This window comes from Xenia sp. Carnegie-2017, unplaced genomic scaffold (assembly GCF_021976095.1).
Source record: "Xenia sp. Carnegie-2017 unplaced genomic scaffold, XeniaSp_v1 HiC_scaffold_22, whole genome shotgun sequence".
NCBI lineage: Eukaryota > Metazoa > Cnidaria > Anthozoa > Malacalcyonacea > Xeniidae > Xenia > Xenia sp. Carnegie-2017.
In genome coordinates, this window is record NW_025813485.1 from 7,677,648 (window position 1) to 7,697,241 (window position 19,594).

Here is a 19,594-nt window from a genome sequence, read left to right on the forward strand (position 1 = left end):
TACCTCAGTAAACGCGCGATACAAATGGCGATCAAAACACCAGCTTTCATCCTGAAAATTAATCGAAAGCAGAAATTGAAAAAATAGTAGCGACATTACAGGTAACTTATACACATAGCTATTTTAATGCTATCGGGTTACACCAACTTCATTATACGACGTAGCTACATAGTGAATTACTTTGCAAATGTACCACCTTCAAAGCATAAAAAATACATGCTGCAGAAGCCATAGAAGAACACGAGAAGAAATTAAATTGTAATAATATGAGTTTGCAACCATTTTGTCCGTGGCTAAGCCAGACAGCGATATTTACTCCTGCTATGCAAGTATTTTTCTTTCCGTTTACAGGAAAACAATGAATGAAATTACATTTCTGAAGAGATGAACACGATAAAAAGATTTACATAGCTGCAGTAAAACTTCGGTAGGCTCACCGAAAGATATTTTGCACTACATATAGCACAAAAGTTTCTTCCATAGAACTTGCTTCTAACATGGCTAGCCTGACAATTGAGTGGTGTTGGGGGGTATTCAATACTCATACATGCATGTTACACTCATTAAAATTAAAAAACAATTAATTTTAATGGCTTAATAAAGCTAAACGTGTGTTGCATATGAATGGTGCACCCACTAATTAAAGAGCTGGCAACGCTACAACTTTAAAATTGAGACCATCAGAACAAGGTGTATGAACAAGAACTTTAGAATTGACGTATTGTGACAATTTCAATGGCTATCATTATTCTAATCCCACTGGTGCATGAAGTATTATCAGCAAACGTGAAGATATATTACTTATTTTTCTTACTAACACTAAAGCTCGTGGGAATATAATGGCAATGTAAAAGAATTTCTAACAGCAAAACACGGACATTAATGCGGCTTTCGATACTTAGCATAAAGGTGGGTCATTGAAAATCCACAATAGATAATTTTTTTCCTTATTTTTATATGCCTTGCCCAGGTTAACGCCCGCGTTTCCTTTTTGCCACATGCTACTTACAGGTTCGACAGTATAAATAGCTTTATGTAAATAATGGAAAAAAAGTAAACTATTGCCTTATATGCCTTCTCACGGTCGCCTACTGTTATGTTTTCTTCAAATATAAGCCTTCATGTCTCTTTAAGTCTAATGGACGTGGCCTATAATATGAGGTGTGGTCGCTATTAAAAGGAAAGGCCAATGTGTAAATTGCGATATTTTAAAGTTACATTTAATTTAACAACAACTTTCTTTAATTTTTTTATTGCAAACATGTTTCGGCAAACTTATGCCATCTTCAGTGCGGTATAATGAATGAATATTTGAATGGATTAATACAAAAAGAAATCTGATACAAGACATGAGTATAGACAAAAGGGATGGAAGCGGAAGTTATTTACAGTTATGTAGTGATTAGAGGTGTTAAGTATTTACAAGTTAAAGATAGTATTGACATGCTGAATTTGTTTGTTAAGATTAGGCTTGAGTTTTTTTATGTACAGTGCTTCTTTTAGTTTTAAAGAAGAAGGAGTGTGGGCATTGTCTAATATATGAAAGCAGGATTGTGAGTATTTAGATTTGCAATGAGGTGATGAGAGGAGGTGTTTAATTATGTGAGAGTTTTTATCGGAAGTGGTATGCTCTTTAATCCGTGTGGAGAGGTGGCGGCTGGTTTCGCCAATGTAGCGAGAATTACATCCCGAACAAGAGAATTCGTAAACCACATTGGATTTTGAAGAAAGGGATGGGGTCTTTGAAGCGGAAGAAGTTTTTGATTTTAAAAGAAGAGTTTTATGTCTAAGTTAGTGCAGTAACAAAGTAAATGGTTTGAACCCGGGAGTATCGTTACATGTTTGTAAATGTAGATCGTCCAGGTTGGTATAGTCCTTGGTATAGTCCTGGACGATCTACATTTGGACGTTTTTGTTGTTGTTGACTGACGTTTCGACAATCTTAGCGGTAGTTTGTGCATCATAAAGAACATCGAGAACAACAAGAACATCATCTTACATTTAATTATAATAAACTAAGAAGATATTAAGAAGAGGACGCTATGCTAATACGTTGTTGTACAACAAGCAAATTTAAACAAATTATTTTGAAGACTATGTGTTGTATATAATTGATATTTACAAGCTACAATATAACATTCTATGGCACTTTGCACCAGTAGCAAAGCGAGCTCGACTTTTTACTCCCGCTGTGAAAATATTACTTCGTTCACTGACCGTGAGAACTATACATTTCTAAAGACATGAATAATGTGATCTTTCAGAATTAACAATAAGCATTTTTTACGCAGCAGTCGTTATGTCGAGTTTAGAATCGGTTTCTAGCTTTACCGAGGGTTCGTACGGTTGTCCTGATTATAAAATGGAAGACGAAACATTTGAAACGATATCAAATTTGCGGGTGAAGTTGGGAAGTCGCATCTTATTTTTGAAGATGAAATTATCGCATACGCAAACGAGCCTCTAGCTGACGAATTGTGGATTGAAGAATATGAAAGACGAATGGAAGCGCGACGAAGAGAAAAAGAAGAATTAAGCCATTTAAACACTATATATACTTGGTTCGATGTAATATGCCCGTTACATCGTGTCGATGAAAGTTGTTTGCATCACAACATAAACAATAACTAAACATCGAAATTACTGGTTCAGGTGCACATGTTTGAATTGCCTTTACGAATTGTTGGTTGATCAGTGCTGCTACTCAGTATATGCACATTTCCCCCAACAAAACTTTATTTCCCCCCTACTTCCCCCTACGACCATTTTCCTTGTTTTCCCCTATTTTCCCCCTACACAACAACATATTCCCCTATTATATACCTATGTCGGGTCAGACCACTTAATTTTTTAGTCTGTTTGTAAAAAAGTGAATACGAAAAAAATTCAAAAACATCTGGACAACAGAGTTAGTAATTTGGCGTAAGACGTTGTGACGTAATGACATGCAAGTGACGGAAATGACACATTGTGTTTATGCTAAATTCTAATCGTCTATTGCCATATATGGTCACAAAATGTTCCAACAGTAAGTTTCTGTTACAATTACTTCTTAAATAGTGAGAACACAGGTATAAAAGAGTATTTTGGGCAAAAATGAGAATAGACATTCTCATTTTTAAACAATTTTCTTTTCTCCCTACAATCCCCCTACATTTTACAGGTCTCCCCCAATGTTTCCCCTACCACCTACAAACCACTAAATCCCTCTACTGTAGGTGATTTCCCCTACGAGTGGTAGCACTGTGGTTGATGCAAGAGAATGTCGCTGCTGTGATGAGATACAGAAGCTCATTCAACTAGTCCTAAATTTACAACTTGAGTGCGTGACACACGAGCGTATGTACACAAAGGTCTTCTTTATCTGGCAACATTTGATGTTGTTGCATACAGTCTCATTTGTTTCATTTTCTATTTCATATTGAGGACAACCGTACGCGTCCTTTTGAGCTCTAAATAGCGACCGTTTATTAAGAAAATGCAATTTCCCCCACTAGTTACCTCAATTGTAATTCAATTTATCTTAAATGACGAAGGACGGGCTCCTGAGACCCAGTCACCTAAGACGACGGAAATTTTTACAATTTTCCATCTTTAAAGCTTTGATTTTCAAAAACTATTCAAATCAATCAAAATATATTTTGAAACTTTTTACGCTCTATTGAAAACCATAAAAATCCTGTAGGTGATATAGGCATTTTAACAGATGTTACCTATGTTGTCACGAAGTCGGAGGAATCCAGTCTCATGCCTGACACGGTCAACTTGTCTTTGATCACGGCCATATCTGAAGAAGACATTCATAAAAAAATAAATATTAAATGACGAAAACAGTAAAGACTTAAAAAAAATTCCGATCAATGTTGTCTTTATGTTTTATGATGACTTTGAAATAAAGTCAAAAATTTATCAGCCAGCAAGATGTAGCCCTGCTACGTAAATTCTACAACATAACCATTTTTCTTTTCTTTAGAAATATATTGTTTTATTAAGTGAGTGAACACAGAAAAATTTCCACCGCAGGACGCTGTAGGGAACCAGGCAGAGCGCTGAAGACAAAGGAGTCTGAAGTTTACGACATCTAACTTCACATTAACTCGATGAAACAGTAAAAAATTCCACCTCATTAGAAAGAATACAACCTTGCTTTATCTGTTGATTTTCAAACATAAGCTCTTGATTTGTTGCCGAGAGGAACACAGCGTCCTGTATGGCTTCTTCCAGAAGAGATCTGTAACGTTGCTCGATCGCCGTCTTTTGCTCTTCAAACACACTTCGATAATTCCGAAAAGTCTGTGAAAAACACGAGCACTCAATGAACGCTATACACCGACCGATTGCGTATGCTGTGGTGAGCACATATTTGCCGTAAGCCACTTTTACCTGAAAGTTTTGTAGTTGCTGTATCTCAGTTTCTTCCTTGTGTTGCTTACAAGCAAGCTCAAGATCGCTCTGTAATCTTTTCTTCTCGTTTTCAAGGGATTGAATCTGAAGAAAAAACAAAGATATCACTAAAAAGATCTACAATTCGACAATGCACCTGACTTGCCGTGCACGTTTTAAGTGACTTGCCGTGCACGCTTTTAAGTGACTTGCCGTGTACGTTTTTAAGTGACTTGCCGTGTACGTTTTTAAGTGACTTGCCGTGTACGTTTTTAAGTGACTGCCGTGCACGTTTTTAAGTGTACAATATACACCTTTACCAAATAATTAAAATGAGTTATGGACAAAATATTGTGTGTAATGTAAACCTATAAACATGTAGCAAGCAAAAAAACTCCTGAAGAATCAAACATTCGAGTTTTTTCATCCATTGACACAACTCACGTCATAAGTTTGATTAAACGAGAAAAAAGAATGCACAATACATACCTTTAAAGCCATCACAGCTCGTTCCGCCTTCAGCTCCACAATCTCCATTTCAAGTTGAACGCCTTCTTCAGTGCTGTATGCCGTACCTTCGGCACTTTTCAGCTATATTTCAAGGTAAGAGATAAGTCATTGGTACGGGGTCCAGGTGAGGTGGCACACGAAGCAATCTGGGACTGCAGGGGGCAAAGCGTTGTTGGCATAGCAACAATCCAAAAATGCTTTGAATGCTGCAATTATTATGCTTCTCATACTTCAATACAATCCAATAAACATAATGACGAAATAGTTTTAGAAAGCTCCGCCAAATACTTATTTAACAGCATGCCGGACCCGAACCCTAAACTTACTCCTAATCGTAACCTAGCTTGATTATTGTTGGAAGTCTTTGAGGCGAGGTACTTTTAAAAGTATGCCTAAAAATGTTCGAATGCAACCAGGCAAAAGATGAAAAGCTTCGTTCAACCATATATGAAGCAAGGAGTAGTGGAAGAAAAAGAGTGGAAACTATTTGAGTAGTTAGACCGAGAAGTATAACACTTAGTGGACATTCATGTAATGATAAAAGTCAATAAAAACACAAAAATTTAGCAAATATAGAGTCATCCCAATGAGTAGCCGTACGTCTATGTGGTAGCAAAGTTAAGTTTAAATATAAAAAGCAGAAAGGTGTCCTCAATTGCTTTCGTCCTCAAAGGAATTCGAGGAAAATATATAAAATAATTGCAGCACCTCACCGTAATCTCCTTTCAAAATACTAATGCATATGCACAAGACATTGTCAGAAAATATTATTGTACATGGACAATGTTGTTCAAACCATAGAGATTATAAAATTTGAAAAGCATATTTGTTTACTTCGTGTTTGCTAAGCAATACATCTTGGACTTAACTTTGCCCCCAACTGCTCCAACTCTCGCGTTCCCTAAATTCGCCATCAATGCTATCACTAGTATTATTTGTAATCTCTATGGCTCCATCTATGTACCAACAAACCTGTATGTCTGCTTTTTCTTGTTCGCTCTCCATTTTAATGCGGTCAGCTTCTTCCACCAAAGTCGCAGCGTTGTCCTTCTCATATCTCTCTCTGTTTTCACTCTGTATAAGAAAAACGTTTTGAGATAGCCGTGTGTAGGGCTTTTCAGTATAAGAAACTAATATTTATTTTTCACCCTCATTACTTTGTTAGGAAGGGTGTCGCAATCCATGTTGTTTTAAGGAGGGATTGACTTCAGACTTTTATGAATTTGTCGAATAAATAGCATTTAGACAACAGCTTCAAATTTCTCGTCTGCACATACCTACATACCTAATCATACATACCTGAAGACGTTGTCGCAGTTCTGTATTTCCTTTCAAAAAAGATGTTTGATTTCTCGCCTCCTGTCATAAAGCAAAGATTTGACTCAGTTCTTTATCGTACACGTACCTAATTTTTTCATTCTTGAGTCAACAAGAAGGTGACGTTTGATTATAAAAACATAGAAAGTTTGACTGTATAGATGGTTTGCCCGTTACGCCACGGCCGCCATGTTGGTGGTCAAATACAGAAGAATATTTTATCAAGTCTATCGTGGGCACCAGCAGTCGTGGGCACCAGCAGTCATGGGCACCAGCAGTCATGGGCGAGCCACATTATTTGACAGTGGATGTTGGTTGCATTCCAAGAATTATGGCCGAATACTAAAAGATCAATTACGCTAACACTCGTTGAGTGCAACATAAAAATCACGCTCTCTCTCATAATTGGCAAAGTCATTTCTCTAGCGAAAAATTACTTTCGCCATAATACTTCAAATCCAGCAATCGGAGTAGTTAAAATACAGTCTTCGAATAGTTACTGCGAGTGTGAGTGAACTTTTAGAATGCGTACGAGTATTGCAGACATTAAAATTAGAAAATTTTGCAAGGAGACATTTTAATCCCCTAATATTTTATCTCATAAATTTCAGTTGACTTTCATAAAGCTCAATCTTTTTCACACCAGTGTAATCCCACAAATTTGCACCTTATTTACATTAGTCATTCTTCCTAATTTTCCAGCTTTCATGAGCAAACCTTGAGAACAATCGAATTAAACATGTTTTTCAATATTTTCCCGATTCTAGGAATCGCTCCATTTTTTGGGGCAAATCGTAAAAATTTTTTGCCAAAATCACATGACAAAAGCATCAGTTTTACAGCTATGATATGATAAGAAATTAAGAATAGAATACGTTTTAATTATTCTTTTTAAAGGACACATGTTTTCATTTACATGGACGCATTTCACTGATCGACAAGAACACACAGTGTGTTAAAAAAAATTTACTTTCGTGCCTCGCGGAACAAGCCTAACATATAGATTGTAATAAAGTAAACGTCAAGTTAGCCGTTTATGTTCTCTGACAATGACGATGACGAATGAACCAGACAACAAATACGGCAAACTTGGCCCTTACTCCTCACTTGACTCTGAAGATAACTACCACTAAGATTGTCAAAACATCAGTCAACATCAATACCAACAGTCCTTCTTAGGACTCTGACTAACCTGGACGATCTACAAGTACAAACATATTACGATTGTGCATTACGATTGTGTAGGCAAGATGACTTGAATGTTTGAAATGACGAATTCGAATAGGCACGTGACGTCTGACGTCTGTCGCCTACTTAAAACATTACGTCCAACTGAACGTGTTTTGATGTAGAACTTATTACTTATGTAAGTACATGCAGTAAGAATGGAAAACTTGCACCGTTTGGAAAAGCACTCAAATTTAGAAAAACTTTCGAAACCGTGCATGAATGTAACTTCGAGAGCAACGAGTTTAAGTGTACTCACGTCTTTCTCGATTCTTTGCTTTTCCTGATTTTCTTTCAATTCATTTTTGATCTTTTTTAAGTTATCATTCTCGTGTTTTAATCTGTCCTTCATTCCTTGAATTTCGACTATTTTGCTTTTGCTTTCTTCCTCTTTGTTTTTACCTACACAAACCGCGATATTCAATGTTCAACGTACAACGTTCCAAAAATTGTCAAACGCCTAACGAATCCGAGGAACATAATAAGCAGATACCTATTTCGACGAGTTTTGAGTATTCCGTGATTTTGTTTTGAAGATTGTCCTTTATTTCGTCCACCGTTCGTCTACGTTCTTTATATTCAATCGTTAACTTTCGAAAAGAATAAAAATGAATTCGATCAATAGCATCAATACAGTTTAATCATACAGATCAGTGTCATACTCTTCAATGTCCGAATCGAAGCAGCATTTGAGGAGTTGAAAAAGAAAAATTCATAACGAAAAGAAACGAATTGCTGTTGAGTACGATTATTAAGTAAATGAATTATTCAATTGTAAATACTACAAAACTCCATGGATTAGAAAAAAGTTGAATGATTTTCTTGTTGAAAATCGCTTCATTATCATGCTTGCTTCACAAGCGTTTCTTTCAATAAAACAAATTATGTTATATAGCTGTACCCGATCTTTTTCCTTGCGCAATGCAGAAAGCTTTTCTTGTATTTCTTGACTCTCTTTCTTCACGGAATCGAAAACCCAGCCGAGAATACCCTTTAGCAGAGAGAAAAATTCCCCTGTGTTAGCACATTCGCAGATAAAGTAAAGTGAACATTTGAAAGGTATATTTCACGTAATATCCTCTAACGTAAACATTTTGAGGTTTTCAGTAGGTTTAAATTTCCACAAAAGAAATGACCAAATAGTCAAAAAATTTTTTAAATAAAACAATATACAACGTATTTCAATAAAAAGCAGCTTTTGTGGGTGCTACTTTATAAAAAACTGATGCGCCGTTTAAAAATTTTGTGTGGTCTAGGCTAGCGTATGTCGGGAAAAATAGGGTAACTCTCTTGAGCTCGGATAAGAAATTTTTGAATCTTTTAACGGAGAAGTCTTTTGTTGAACTGTACGAAAATAAATCAGTTGCCGACTGTGTTCAGTGAACTGTGAAACAGCACTATTTCAGAGATCAAACCTCGTACTTTGATGAATAAACTGAAACCAGGGGCGGATTCGGGTATAGGCAAAATAAATCACTTCAACTTACTGATTGGTTAATCTTTATTCTTTTGAAATTTGTAACCAATTGCGTTTATATAAAGGTACTTGAAATTTAAAATTAGGAGTTATAAATTAATTATAATTTATTTTGCTTAAGCTTGGATCCGCTACTGACTGTAACCTGTACCTTGTTTGCTAAATGCATTCGTCTCTCCTCTTCATAACGATGAGAGAGACGTTCCTTCTCCTCCCAAGTCTGTTTCTTTGCAATCTGAAGCTCGCGAACTTTTTCCTAACGTCAGATAGAGCTATTGGTATCACGTGATCAAAAACATCACTGAAATTAATGCACACGAAATGCATCAATTGGATCGATGCTGGAAAGAAGGATTTCTATTAAAGCATACGAGTTCACCAAAATAATTCATCAATGCAATACCCCGGAGCCTGGAGCCGCTTTCACAAGCAATGTTTGGCGCTACATATCCTTTAGATTGATCAGATAGACAACTTATTTAATATGATAAAGGCAAAAGTAAGAAAAATGTCACTTTTACGCTATGTTCATTTCAGAGCATTATCCTTACTCATTTTTGTAGAAATTCATTGTTTCCACTGAGAGTGAATAAACGAATGGACCTGCGTATGCGGACCATATTTTCGGGCGGGCTATGCCACAGTTCGGAACAGCATTTCGCAGTCAGAAACCAAATCGCGCATTTTTTAAAATCTTCTTGTTTGTTGAAAAGGTAAAACCTTATTGCAGCTGTTTGTTGTTTGTCATTTGAGTAAAATCATCATGGAGACATCCAGTTGTATATGAAGTTCAGTTAACATATGCAAGTGTAAAAAATATATTATGACTGTAGCATTTGATACCTACCTCCATATGAAGGACATCTTCTTCATCTGGATTCCTTCCAAAAGTTTTATCCATTAGCTTATTGCGAAGACGCGAGATCTCGACGCGTAGCTCCTCAATAATCTTCGTGCTGTCAATCTGTGCACGAAAATAAAAGGTTAAGGAGAATTTAATTTAAAGTTGAAAAAGAATGGCAACATTATACACGCGAGGAACATTTTCACTTACCTTATTTTTCGTCAAAGTGTTTCGTATCTTTCTTATTTTCGATGCTATCTGTAAGGTCGAAAGGCTTTCATGGAAATCAGCATCTGCATAAAATATAGGAATAGAGACCATAATAATGTACAATGGAGGCAGGATTTACTAACTACTTCACTTGTGAAAGATACTACAGCGATGGAGACTCGTATCGACAATTCAAAACTGATACTGATACTAAACTAATTTTTCAAATAATCGCTTGTAGCCGACAAAAATTTGCTTAAAATTTTACTCCTTGCGTTAAAAATATAAAATCGAACGCTTCTTAAAAGTGAAATTGAACAAGGCTTAAATGATTGCAAATTCTTGTAGCATTTGTAGCAAGAGGTCTGGAGTGCTTTTCACTGGATTCAGTAACGTCGTCAGCTCAATAAGTGAGGGGGATTTTATTCATAAATGCATGTTTTTCCCTATTGAGTTCTTTTGAAAACTATTATTTCTAAGCTCTTAATAACCGAGCGCGAGGTCTTTACGGAGAAATAACAGACCGAGGTCTTTTTGTACAGACCGAGCCCGTAGGGCGAGATGATTGATTGCTGATTTAAACTCGACATGTAATATGAATAGAAGCACCTTTAGGCGTGAAGAGTCTACGATTATTTATTATTTTTACTAATCAATACTAAAAAAACCGGACGACACACAGTGTGAATAACCACATACATATGCACTGCGTTTTGAAAAAAGGCAACGACATGGATGTTGAACATGTGGAAAGGAGTATATATTTCACAAACCTGCTGGTGAAATAGCTGCGATGAAATAAGTCTGACTATTGCCACCAAACGATTCCTGTAAGAAAACTGGTCATTCTGTATTTTGATCCCATTTTTTGTTGGTTGAAAACATTACATGATGATAACGATTAAGCACAAAAACAATAACCCAAAATGATACGGCCCGCTGTAAAGCAATTATTTTGCAAGAAAAGGTTTTCACCATATTTATTGGCTTCAAATGCAAGCGATCTCCAGAAACGATCGCACATAAAGTTGAGATTTCGATTATGGCTTCTTTTCGATGGTGGTCTGCATATGCACAGATAAGCCACGGTAGGAATGCTGACGCTATTTGCTAACACTGATATTTCGCGAAATTTTAAAGACAATGCTCCAATACCTGAAGCACATTTGTAAGTTTCGCTTGATCGTAAGCAACTTGACTGGATTCATTCAAATCACAAGTAGACGATATCACGTTGATAAATGACGTCATGCTGAAAACAAAGATATAAAAACAAAATATTGAAGCAAACTTTTTGCACATGACTAAATTGAGCACCCTATTCCACTCGTCTTGAGCAAACGTTCACTCACTCACTCTCTCTCTCTGCGAAGCAGAATCGCTACGATTTTAATGTCGAACAGGTAGCTTCAAAAAAATTACCTTTTTTCCACAAAATTTTCTTCTTGCTGTTTTTGAAGCGTTTCAGGAAGGTGATCGGAGTCTAAGAAAGCAAATACAAACGCATTAGGAATATTGACAAACACTGCACCACCCGAATTCAACAAAACAACATTTTGCGATTATTTGCTTGCAAATATTACTTGCACACTGATCACTTTAGCAACGTTTCCTGTTCAGTTTTGTTTTTATAAACCCTGTAGTGTGTAGGTTCAAAGTAACATTTCACTGGTGTTGTTGAAATAAAAAAAAATCAATCTTTCTGCAGGACGATACAAAATGATTTAGTAGACACCGTAACAGAACTTGGGTAAGTGTAAAAGCCGCTTGTACGTACCGTTGTTTTACCACACACTCCACTCTTTTTTCAGTATATTATAATATGACATGCAGCTTTAAATGTACAAAATACTGAACTGTAATTTTTACATTGAACGCTGAATGGGGAATGGGTGCAGTCATAAAATTGAGATGCAAAAATGATAAATGGCGGTGAAGGGTGGGCACTGAATGACACTGTACAGTAACTTTAAGCTGGGAGGATAAGTCGGGAGTGAGTGTCGTATTTCAACAGTCACTCAAATCTGTTTGAGCAAACATGAAGAAAAAATAACATTAAACGGGTCTTTTCACGCTTCAACAAGGCGCATGCAGCTATCATTAGTCTTACAGTTCAATATTTTAGTTTCAATCTCCTTTAGTAGATTGTTATACGCCATTAGTTTCTATTGAAAAACAATCGTTATTATGAACAAAAAATACGTATAACTACATAATCCCCCTTCCCCAGACTATATACGTTGGCTACGCCATTAATCGCCACAGTTTCGGCTTCAAGAAACGACAACGCATTCGTTTTAACCCTTACCTTTTATTACGAATAAAATTTATTTTCTCCATAATTTCGCAATTAACGGTTGAATAATGCCATTTCAATCATTCCGATAGCTTTTGCCGACTCAAATTTTTAGGAAGCGTTCACTGGCCTTTGCAATAAAGCTTTGTTTTCGACTCCTTAAGCGGCCAAATAGTTACAAGAAATTTTCCGTTATCAGTACGACTGAACAAAAAATACTTTACTCGCTCAAGGTAATCAATGAATCTCCACGTGATTATCCGGCGGTAATAATCATCTTAAGTCCGGTTTTCATATAATCGTCTCGATCGTCCTAGTCGTCTGAAAATGTGCTGGGATGATTAGAGCGATTTTATGCAAACATTTTCGAGACGATCGAAAAAAACAAGGCGATAAAGTGAGTACAATCGTCTGGACACTCTGTTCTATCCAGACGATTGCGCGAAACGATAAGACGACCCAGACGATTATATGAAAACTGGGCTTTAGTTTACCTCAGCTTTAGGTAACATACTTGTCAAACACCCTACCTGCAAGGTTTGCAACTGTTAATTTAGCTTTAAAGCCAAATTGTTCTTGTTCACTAAGATCTTTGTGTTGCACGTCGACCATAAATAGCAAATTACCACGTCTACACACGAGAAATACAACTACGTTCGATTACATACATCACGCAGTACTTTGTAAGGTGTATGCTAGGGTTTTCGATTGAGCTTAAATTTACAAATGAAACGTACACGATATTGTGCCGATACCGATATTTTATGCCATTTCACGAAACTCAAACATCATAAAGTATGCCACTTTGTGCTCACCAGTGACCACATAATAGGAAATGAACAGAAGGCCAACTTAGTGTCGTAGCCTTCGAAGTCAGTGTCCCCGCGCATGTCGCATTGCGCATGCTTGAAATTCGACGGCGCCATTACTCTGGCAAGTACTGGCTGAGGAATTTGTATATAATTGTATTGTGCGAGAACATTAATTTACACATTGTGAAGGTTTACTTTTGAAATCTGCGTTCTAATTATCAGAACTTCAAAATACATTGTAAATACTGTCAATTTGTCTTTAAAAGCGTGATTTTCTTACACAAATATTCCATTGTACTGTGTAATATATAGTAGTTGGCAAACGCAGTACTTGCCTGAGTAATGGCGGATCTGACGTAAGCGCATAAAAAATATGCGACACATTGCACCCCTGAGTTGGCCTTCTGTTCATTTCCTATCCTGTGCCAGTGACTGTCCATTTAATAAAAAAATGTATAGATCAAGTTATTCACCCTGCAGCCATATTTCACAACACAATTGTCAAATGAAAATTACGTAATATCATGTGGAACTAACAAATTTTAAGTAGTAATTGTTAAGGTAATGAATTTAGTATTGTTAAACTACGATTCATTTCAATTGCATTTTCAAAATTTCTAAACGTCGGTATTATGAGCATAAAAAATACCGATACCCATAATTCTATTTTAGAGCCGACACGCCAACATCGGCGCATCACTATTTAGGTTTACTTCTAGCTTTAAATATCAAAGCAAGTTTCAAGTACAAGATGTGTAGTCCCTGCGGATCAAAAATGGATATAATTGGGCATGTCTGCCAAGTTTTTTTCTTAATTTTCACGTCAGTGATTTTTACAAAATAAAAGTTTAGCGCCAAAAATTGTACTTTGGAGTTCACGAATAGCGTTAGAAAAGGTTCAATCCTCCAGTTTTGGTCAAAAATTTCTGTTCATTCATTGGTGCTATCTCATTAATTTGAATTTCTAACAGGAAGCTTGTTCTTGTAAATAACGTGAAGGCCGAAATGGTGACAAAACTGACTTTCGCGCAGCAACAAAATTATTCAGAAAACATCACAACAGCACTAGGCAAAATGCAAAAGATTTTGTACAGATCTTGCGCGCTTTCTGATCATCATTAAAGTAATTATAGATGTATAGAAAGAAACTCTAGATGTAGCAGTGCGTGAAAAATATAGTAGCTAAGCTTAAAATTTAAACTCATTCGCGGTTTCATGAAACACGTCAGGAATTTCGTTTCCAGGCACGCATTCTTCAAGCATAGACACATGTATAGCTACGTTAAATGTTTTTACGAAAGTAAGCCTTCCAACGTTTTATTTAGTCGAGCGTGTGTAGCCAATACCTGTACTGGGTGTTCGGCTGTTGACTAGACAAAATCTTGTGCACTCTGTTGCCTTGCTCGAATAGTTCCTGCATGTCGTCACTATTGAAGCACACGAATTCCGCAAGTCCTTCGACATATCTAAAATAAGAAACAGAAGAAGACTACGATCCAGGAAAGTAAAAAGATATGTTATTCTGTCAAAAATTCTCCAGTTTAGTTTTCATGGTTGGAACAATTTTGTAATTGATTTGAACCAAAACTATTAGTTATTTCGTTTCGAACATTTGACACAGAAAAGTTTAGTTTCCATGGTGGAACAAATTGTAGTTGATTTGAAACAAAACTATTAGTTGTTTCGTTTCGAACATTTGACTCAGAAAAGTTTACTTTCCATGGTGGAACAAATTGTAGTTGATTTGAAACAAAACTATTAGTTGTTTCGTTTCGAACATTTGACGCAGAAAAGATTAGTTTTCATTATTGGAACAATTTTGTAGTTGATTTGAAACAAAACTATTAGTTGTTTCGTTTCAAACATTTGAATCAGAAAAGTGTCTTCGAACGCAATCAATTCAACAGTAAAGCAAGCTTACACTCCCAACTGGCTGTTCTTGCACACTTTCAGATTTTGTCCACTTGGATTTAAAAGATCGTGAAGCATGTCATTGTAGACCTAAATTACAAGTGAAAAAACGAGTTTATCGAAAATACTTTAGCATTGAGCATGTACATGAATGGTTTGATACTATGACAAATATTGCCATTTTGCGACCTTTGTTTAGAGATACTGCGTTATTAAAACGAATCAAAAAATCCAGATATTTCTAACAGGTTATCCACTCCACAAAATGTGATGTAAGTGAAACATTTGTTGTCATTTTAAGAAAATATGTCACCCAGAATACACGGATTATCAACACCATTAACAGGGCGAGGTAGCCAAAGGGTGCCCAGGGCGCCAAGCCCCCCCAGAAAAATCTTAGCGATTCCAAAATGTTATGATTTACATATATAGTACACTAAACTGTAATTTTTAGATTGAATGCTTAATGGGGAGTGTGTGCAGACATGAAATAACATTGAGATGCAAGAATGATAACGCCAGCTATGGCCCCACTTTCCTTTTGACTTGCCCCCCGTGACAGAAAATCCTGGATACGCCTCTGCTGATTAGCAGGAATGGCGTATCATCTTTGTGTTGTGTTCAGACATCCTGACAGCCAACGATGAGCATATGTACATTAAAAAGTGCCCTGCATAAACATAAATCAAATCTAAAAAGCTGCTGAGGGAAGTTCTTTTACGCGATACCAAACGTTTGCATAAACGGGGGGGGAGAGAGAGACAAGGAGTCGCCGTTTTCAGACTCAAAAACAACTATCACTTGAGCTGGTGCCTGGATAAAAAGTTTTTGAATAAGTATCTACTATATTGACAACAAGCAGGGTTTTAATGAAGGGAAATGTAGTAAGACCTTTAGCTAGAGGCAAAACGCTACAATAGCGTCAGCAGATTAACTATTCCTGCAAAATAGGAAGATTTACTTTGATATGAAAATTGAAAGAACAGACATTGTTATGAAAAAGGATGTTTGAAGCGTGACAACAACTGTTAATTACAACAAACTTTTCATACCACAGCATATGATAATGTCACGAAATATTGAACATTTGAAGGTGACTTATCAATCAGTTTGAACAACTCTTTGCACATCTAAAAGGAAAAAAAGATATGGCTTATTCAAAAACCAAGGATGTCTTCGTGTTTTGTGTACATGACGAATGCGTCAAAATATACTAATCGGGTAGGACAACATCAAAGACAAAAATGGTAAACTTGTGAAAAAAAATTAAAATAAAATTCCTAATAATCTTTTGTTTTAATTCGGCACAGATATAATTCGACTTATGAAACGGACCTTTGAAAGTGACTATGCGTATAAAGCTTAGCGAGTTGTCCGCAGGTCACGTTGAAAAAGGTTGCGAGATCGAAGATCTCAACTAATTAATCTTTCATTAAATTCAATTTTTAACTCCATGCATGTAGACAGTCTTTTAATGTTCGTTCTCACTTCCATATTTACGCAGTTTGAAAGCACAGGTTTCCTATATTCAATCCTCCACTCAACTTACGCGAATATGTAGCTTTAGCACAGCATACAATACTGTACAAGTACGTTTGGAAATACAAAAATTTGCAATTAGCGAACTCTTTTCAATCACGTTTGTCTGGGGTCATGTTAATCGCTTTGTTTTTCATACCATCAATCATATAATATCCAGTACCAACAGCTTAGATCTATAAGTTCCGGTTATCCTTGTAAAGAATAGTCTTCCACGACCCATGACGTCATGCACACATCGGAAAAAATGACCTTAATCAGGTGGAGTTTAGAAAAAGACAATGAAAAGAAAGGCGTGAGTCGCAAAAAACAGAGCATAAGGCGGTCGATATCAGGAAGGACGATGCAAGATGATGGGTCAAGAAAGCTGAAAGACGATTTTGTCAAAAAGGAGGCGTTAGGAGATATAATGATAAAAGGAGAGAATTATGAGGGGAGGAAGATAATGAATGTCAGGGCAGAGAGGAATAGGTAGCTAGGCCATTTAAGAAGTGGATGGATGTGGTGAGTGAGAAATATGAGAGAGATAAAAGAGGTTGTAATAGAAAAGCGCTGTGCCAATCCCCAGTAAAGGAGTAGTCGAAAAGGGAAACAGAATAATGTAATTACAAATAATTTCAACATTTCTACATAATAAGGATGAGGACACTGTATGGATGTATATTCACAATACTTGCCAAAGGAACAAGTCCAAGCTCGTTGTGACTGCCAGAAAAAGTAAACTCTTTACCGGAGAGTCTCTGCAAAAGATTTTCTGTGTCAAAAACATGTACCCATGTAGGTATACCCATGTACATAGGTCATTAAAATTGTTTTAAATTTTAAATTGTGGGAGGAGGCAGATTTTTTCAATTTTCATCTAAGTAGGAACAGTATTTCACCTGTCCATAGATAAGTACTGTCGAATTGATTCCTTTTGTAGTATTAGCCACTGCTGGTATTCCAATCTCATTAAAGATTTCCTCCTAAAGAAAACAGCAGAACTAGAGACAAAATTCAAATCAGCACCAAGAACGTTCAGAAATGTACACATCGCATAAACTAAGTACTTATTTATTGCAAAAGACTTACATTTCTTGACTCCCAAAAGTAGTGGTTGTCAAAGGTAAAGATATGTTCCTAGCAAGAAAAACCAATTCTCTCCAAAATGTATGGATGAATTTGTAATGTATGGTACAGTATGTGTATGGATGAAACAACAATGATCAAATAAACGTAAGGGAAAGCCAGGGTGAGTGATTAATTGCTCCTTGGTTCTGTTCATGAAAAATAATCCCTTTGGGGGCATAGAATTGCTAAAGGATTGTTTGAGTACACAGTGGTGGTGCTAGGTACAAATGAATAGAGGGACATTAGTGGGTAATTTTTTTGGGGGTACTCATTTTAAGTAGTAAATTTTTGGATGTGCAGTTTGTCAGATAACCCTCTATTTTTCAAACAGGACAGTAGTGAGATGAAATAACAGGGGGGAGGGGCAAAAGTAAACAAAAAATATGATTATTGCCCAATCTAATCATTTTCCAGTTGCAACTGTTGAATCAACATCAAGAAAAGGAAAATACTGAACCTTTTTTCCAGAGGAATTTCCAGGATTATGTATGACTACTCTGTCTGCATTTATCTTGACCACTCTGGTTGAGGCATTTGCTTTCTCATTTTCTAAAGAAAAAAAAGAGGATTGCAAAATTTTACAATCAAGTAATTCGTGTAATATGACTCGTTTGCAACCAATGCTGTATATAATGAGTTAAAGTTTTGGTAAAATCATTGCATTATTAGCCCGAATACAATTTTTGATAAGGCTTGTTGGCATTCAGAACAAGGATAAAAGATTGGACATAGACAACAAAGCAACACATCATAATACATTAAATACTTTGTTACTTCTTCTAAGTATGCTGCAGCACTAAAGGGAAGATTAAGGTTGGGAGGTAGGGGCTAAAGTTTGTTTGGATGTTTTCGGGAAAGCATGAAAATGCTGATTCAATATTGTATATTATATTTTGCTGGATACGGTTTAATACATTGATTGTAATGTAGTGACAATGTTCTTTACGTGATTTACAACAAATTGCTCGAGACAAACAACGAGATGGCCTACATAGGCTATGGCCTCAACTCGAATTGCTGAAAAACTTTCAAGCCAAGAAAGGCATTAATCGTGTTAAATTCCTCATTCGTACTCCCCATCTCCGTATCAGCAATATAACAGCGCAAAGAATCAGAAGCACTAAAAATCTCATGCATTTTCGTTAGTAATATCCGCCTGACAAAATTGCAAATGCTTGCATTGATGACAGTTTTACTACTTGCCGTTAAAAGGCCGACATCTAACAGCGACCGATATGTTCTTCGATTCAGATGTCTACAACGTCGAATTAAACATAATCAATTCATACAAATTATATTTAACTTCTTGAAACGGTGCTATTCTTACCATATTGAGTTCGAGGTTACGCAGGAATGTTCAGAATGAATCCGACATGTCCTGATTTCAATATTGTTTAACACATGTTCCTATAGCAACCCCAAACTGATTTATAGTAATCATCTCAATAACGTAAAGGTGTTAGTTAATGTCCATCAAACGCCCCCTATCAAACAAACACCTTGTAATTCGTAAACGCTCATCCTTTTTAAAACGCCTTCAGACTTCTTATAATGAATAACCCCCCCCTACACAATACCATCGTGATATAATCGTATATGACTTTGAAAGAAAGTCGAAATACTGCTTTAAATCGTGTCTCTCACTGTTGCTGTTATAACTCGAATCTTGAGTTTACAAGATGTTTTTTGGAGTGTGTTTTACTCTTGATTTTTTGAAACTGTCATCTGGAAAAGGATCATTATCGTATCACATTATTGACGTATGATACATGTTTGTCTACCTCCATCTTGTGGAACATTTCATCATAAATTACCTCTGTGTAAATATTTCACCATTATTCTGCACTGAAGATGGAAAAAGTTTGCGGAAACATGTATGCATTAAAAAATGTAAAAAAGTTGCCATTTCTCGTACCTATTGTACACCCCTCCCGCCGAAGAACTCTTAAATTTATTAA

The 19,594-nt window shown here is 36.3% G+C and overlaps 1 protein-coding gene across 2 annotated transcripts; it reads right to left on the reverse strand.

Annotated features, from left to right (window-relative positions):
• Positions 1–1,986: 1,986 nt before the first annotated feature.
• LOC124446538 (kinesin-like protein klp-20) lies at positions 1,987–19,170 on the reverse strand. 2 transcript variants are annotated; one of them, XM_046997380.1, is made up of 26 exons: positions 18,964–19,170; positions 18,840–18,891; positions 18,094–18,185; positions 17,598–17,645; positions 17,408–17,491; positions 17,204–17,266; positions 16,040–16,117; positions 14,998–15,077; positions 14,423–14,542; positions 12,795–12,895; positions 11,391–11,451; positions 11,124–11,220; positions 10,742–10,796; positions 9,969–10,051; positions 9,762–9,878; positions 9,066–9,170; positions 8,339–8,428; positions 7,931–8,027; positions 7,697–7,839; positions 6,193–6,252; positions 5,866–5,967; positions 4,873–4,974; positions 4,384–4,488; positions 4,143–4,293; positions 3,714–3,787; positions 1,987–2,235 (listed from the first exon to the last, which is right to left on the reverse strand). In XM_046997380.1, the coding sequence occupies exons 1-25, from the start codon at positions 18,964–18,966 to the stop codon at positions 3,714–3,716; spliced, it is 2,163 nt and encodes a 720-aa protein (XP_046853336.1). In that variant the 5' UTR covers positions 18,967–19,170; the 3' UTR covers positions 1,987–2,235. The 2 variants fall into 2 exon arrangements, with proteins under 2 accessions (XP_046853336.1, XP_046853337.1); XM_046997381.1 differs by lacking the exons at positions 17,204–17,266; positions 17,408–17,491; positions 17,598–17,645; ... (1 more) ...; positions 18,840–18,891; positions 18,964–19,170 and having other exon boundaries at positions 14,998–15,657; positions 16,040–16,104.
• Between the last annotated feature and the right edge of the window lie 424 nt (positions 19,171–19,594).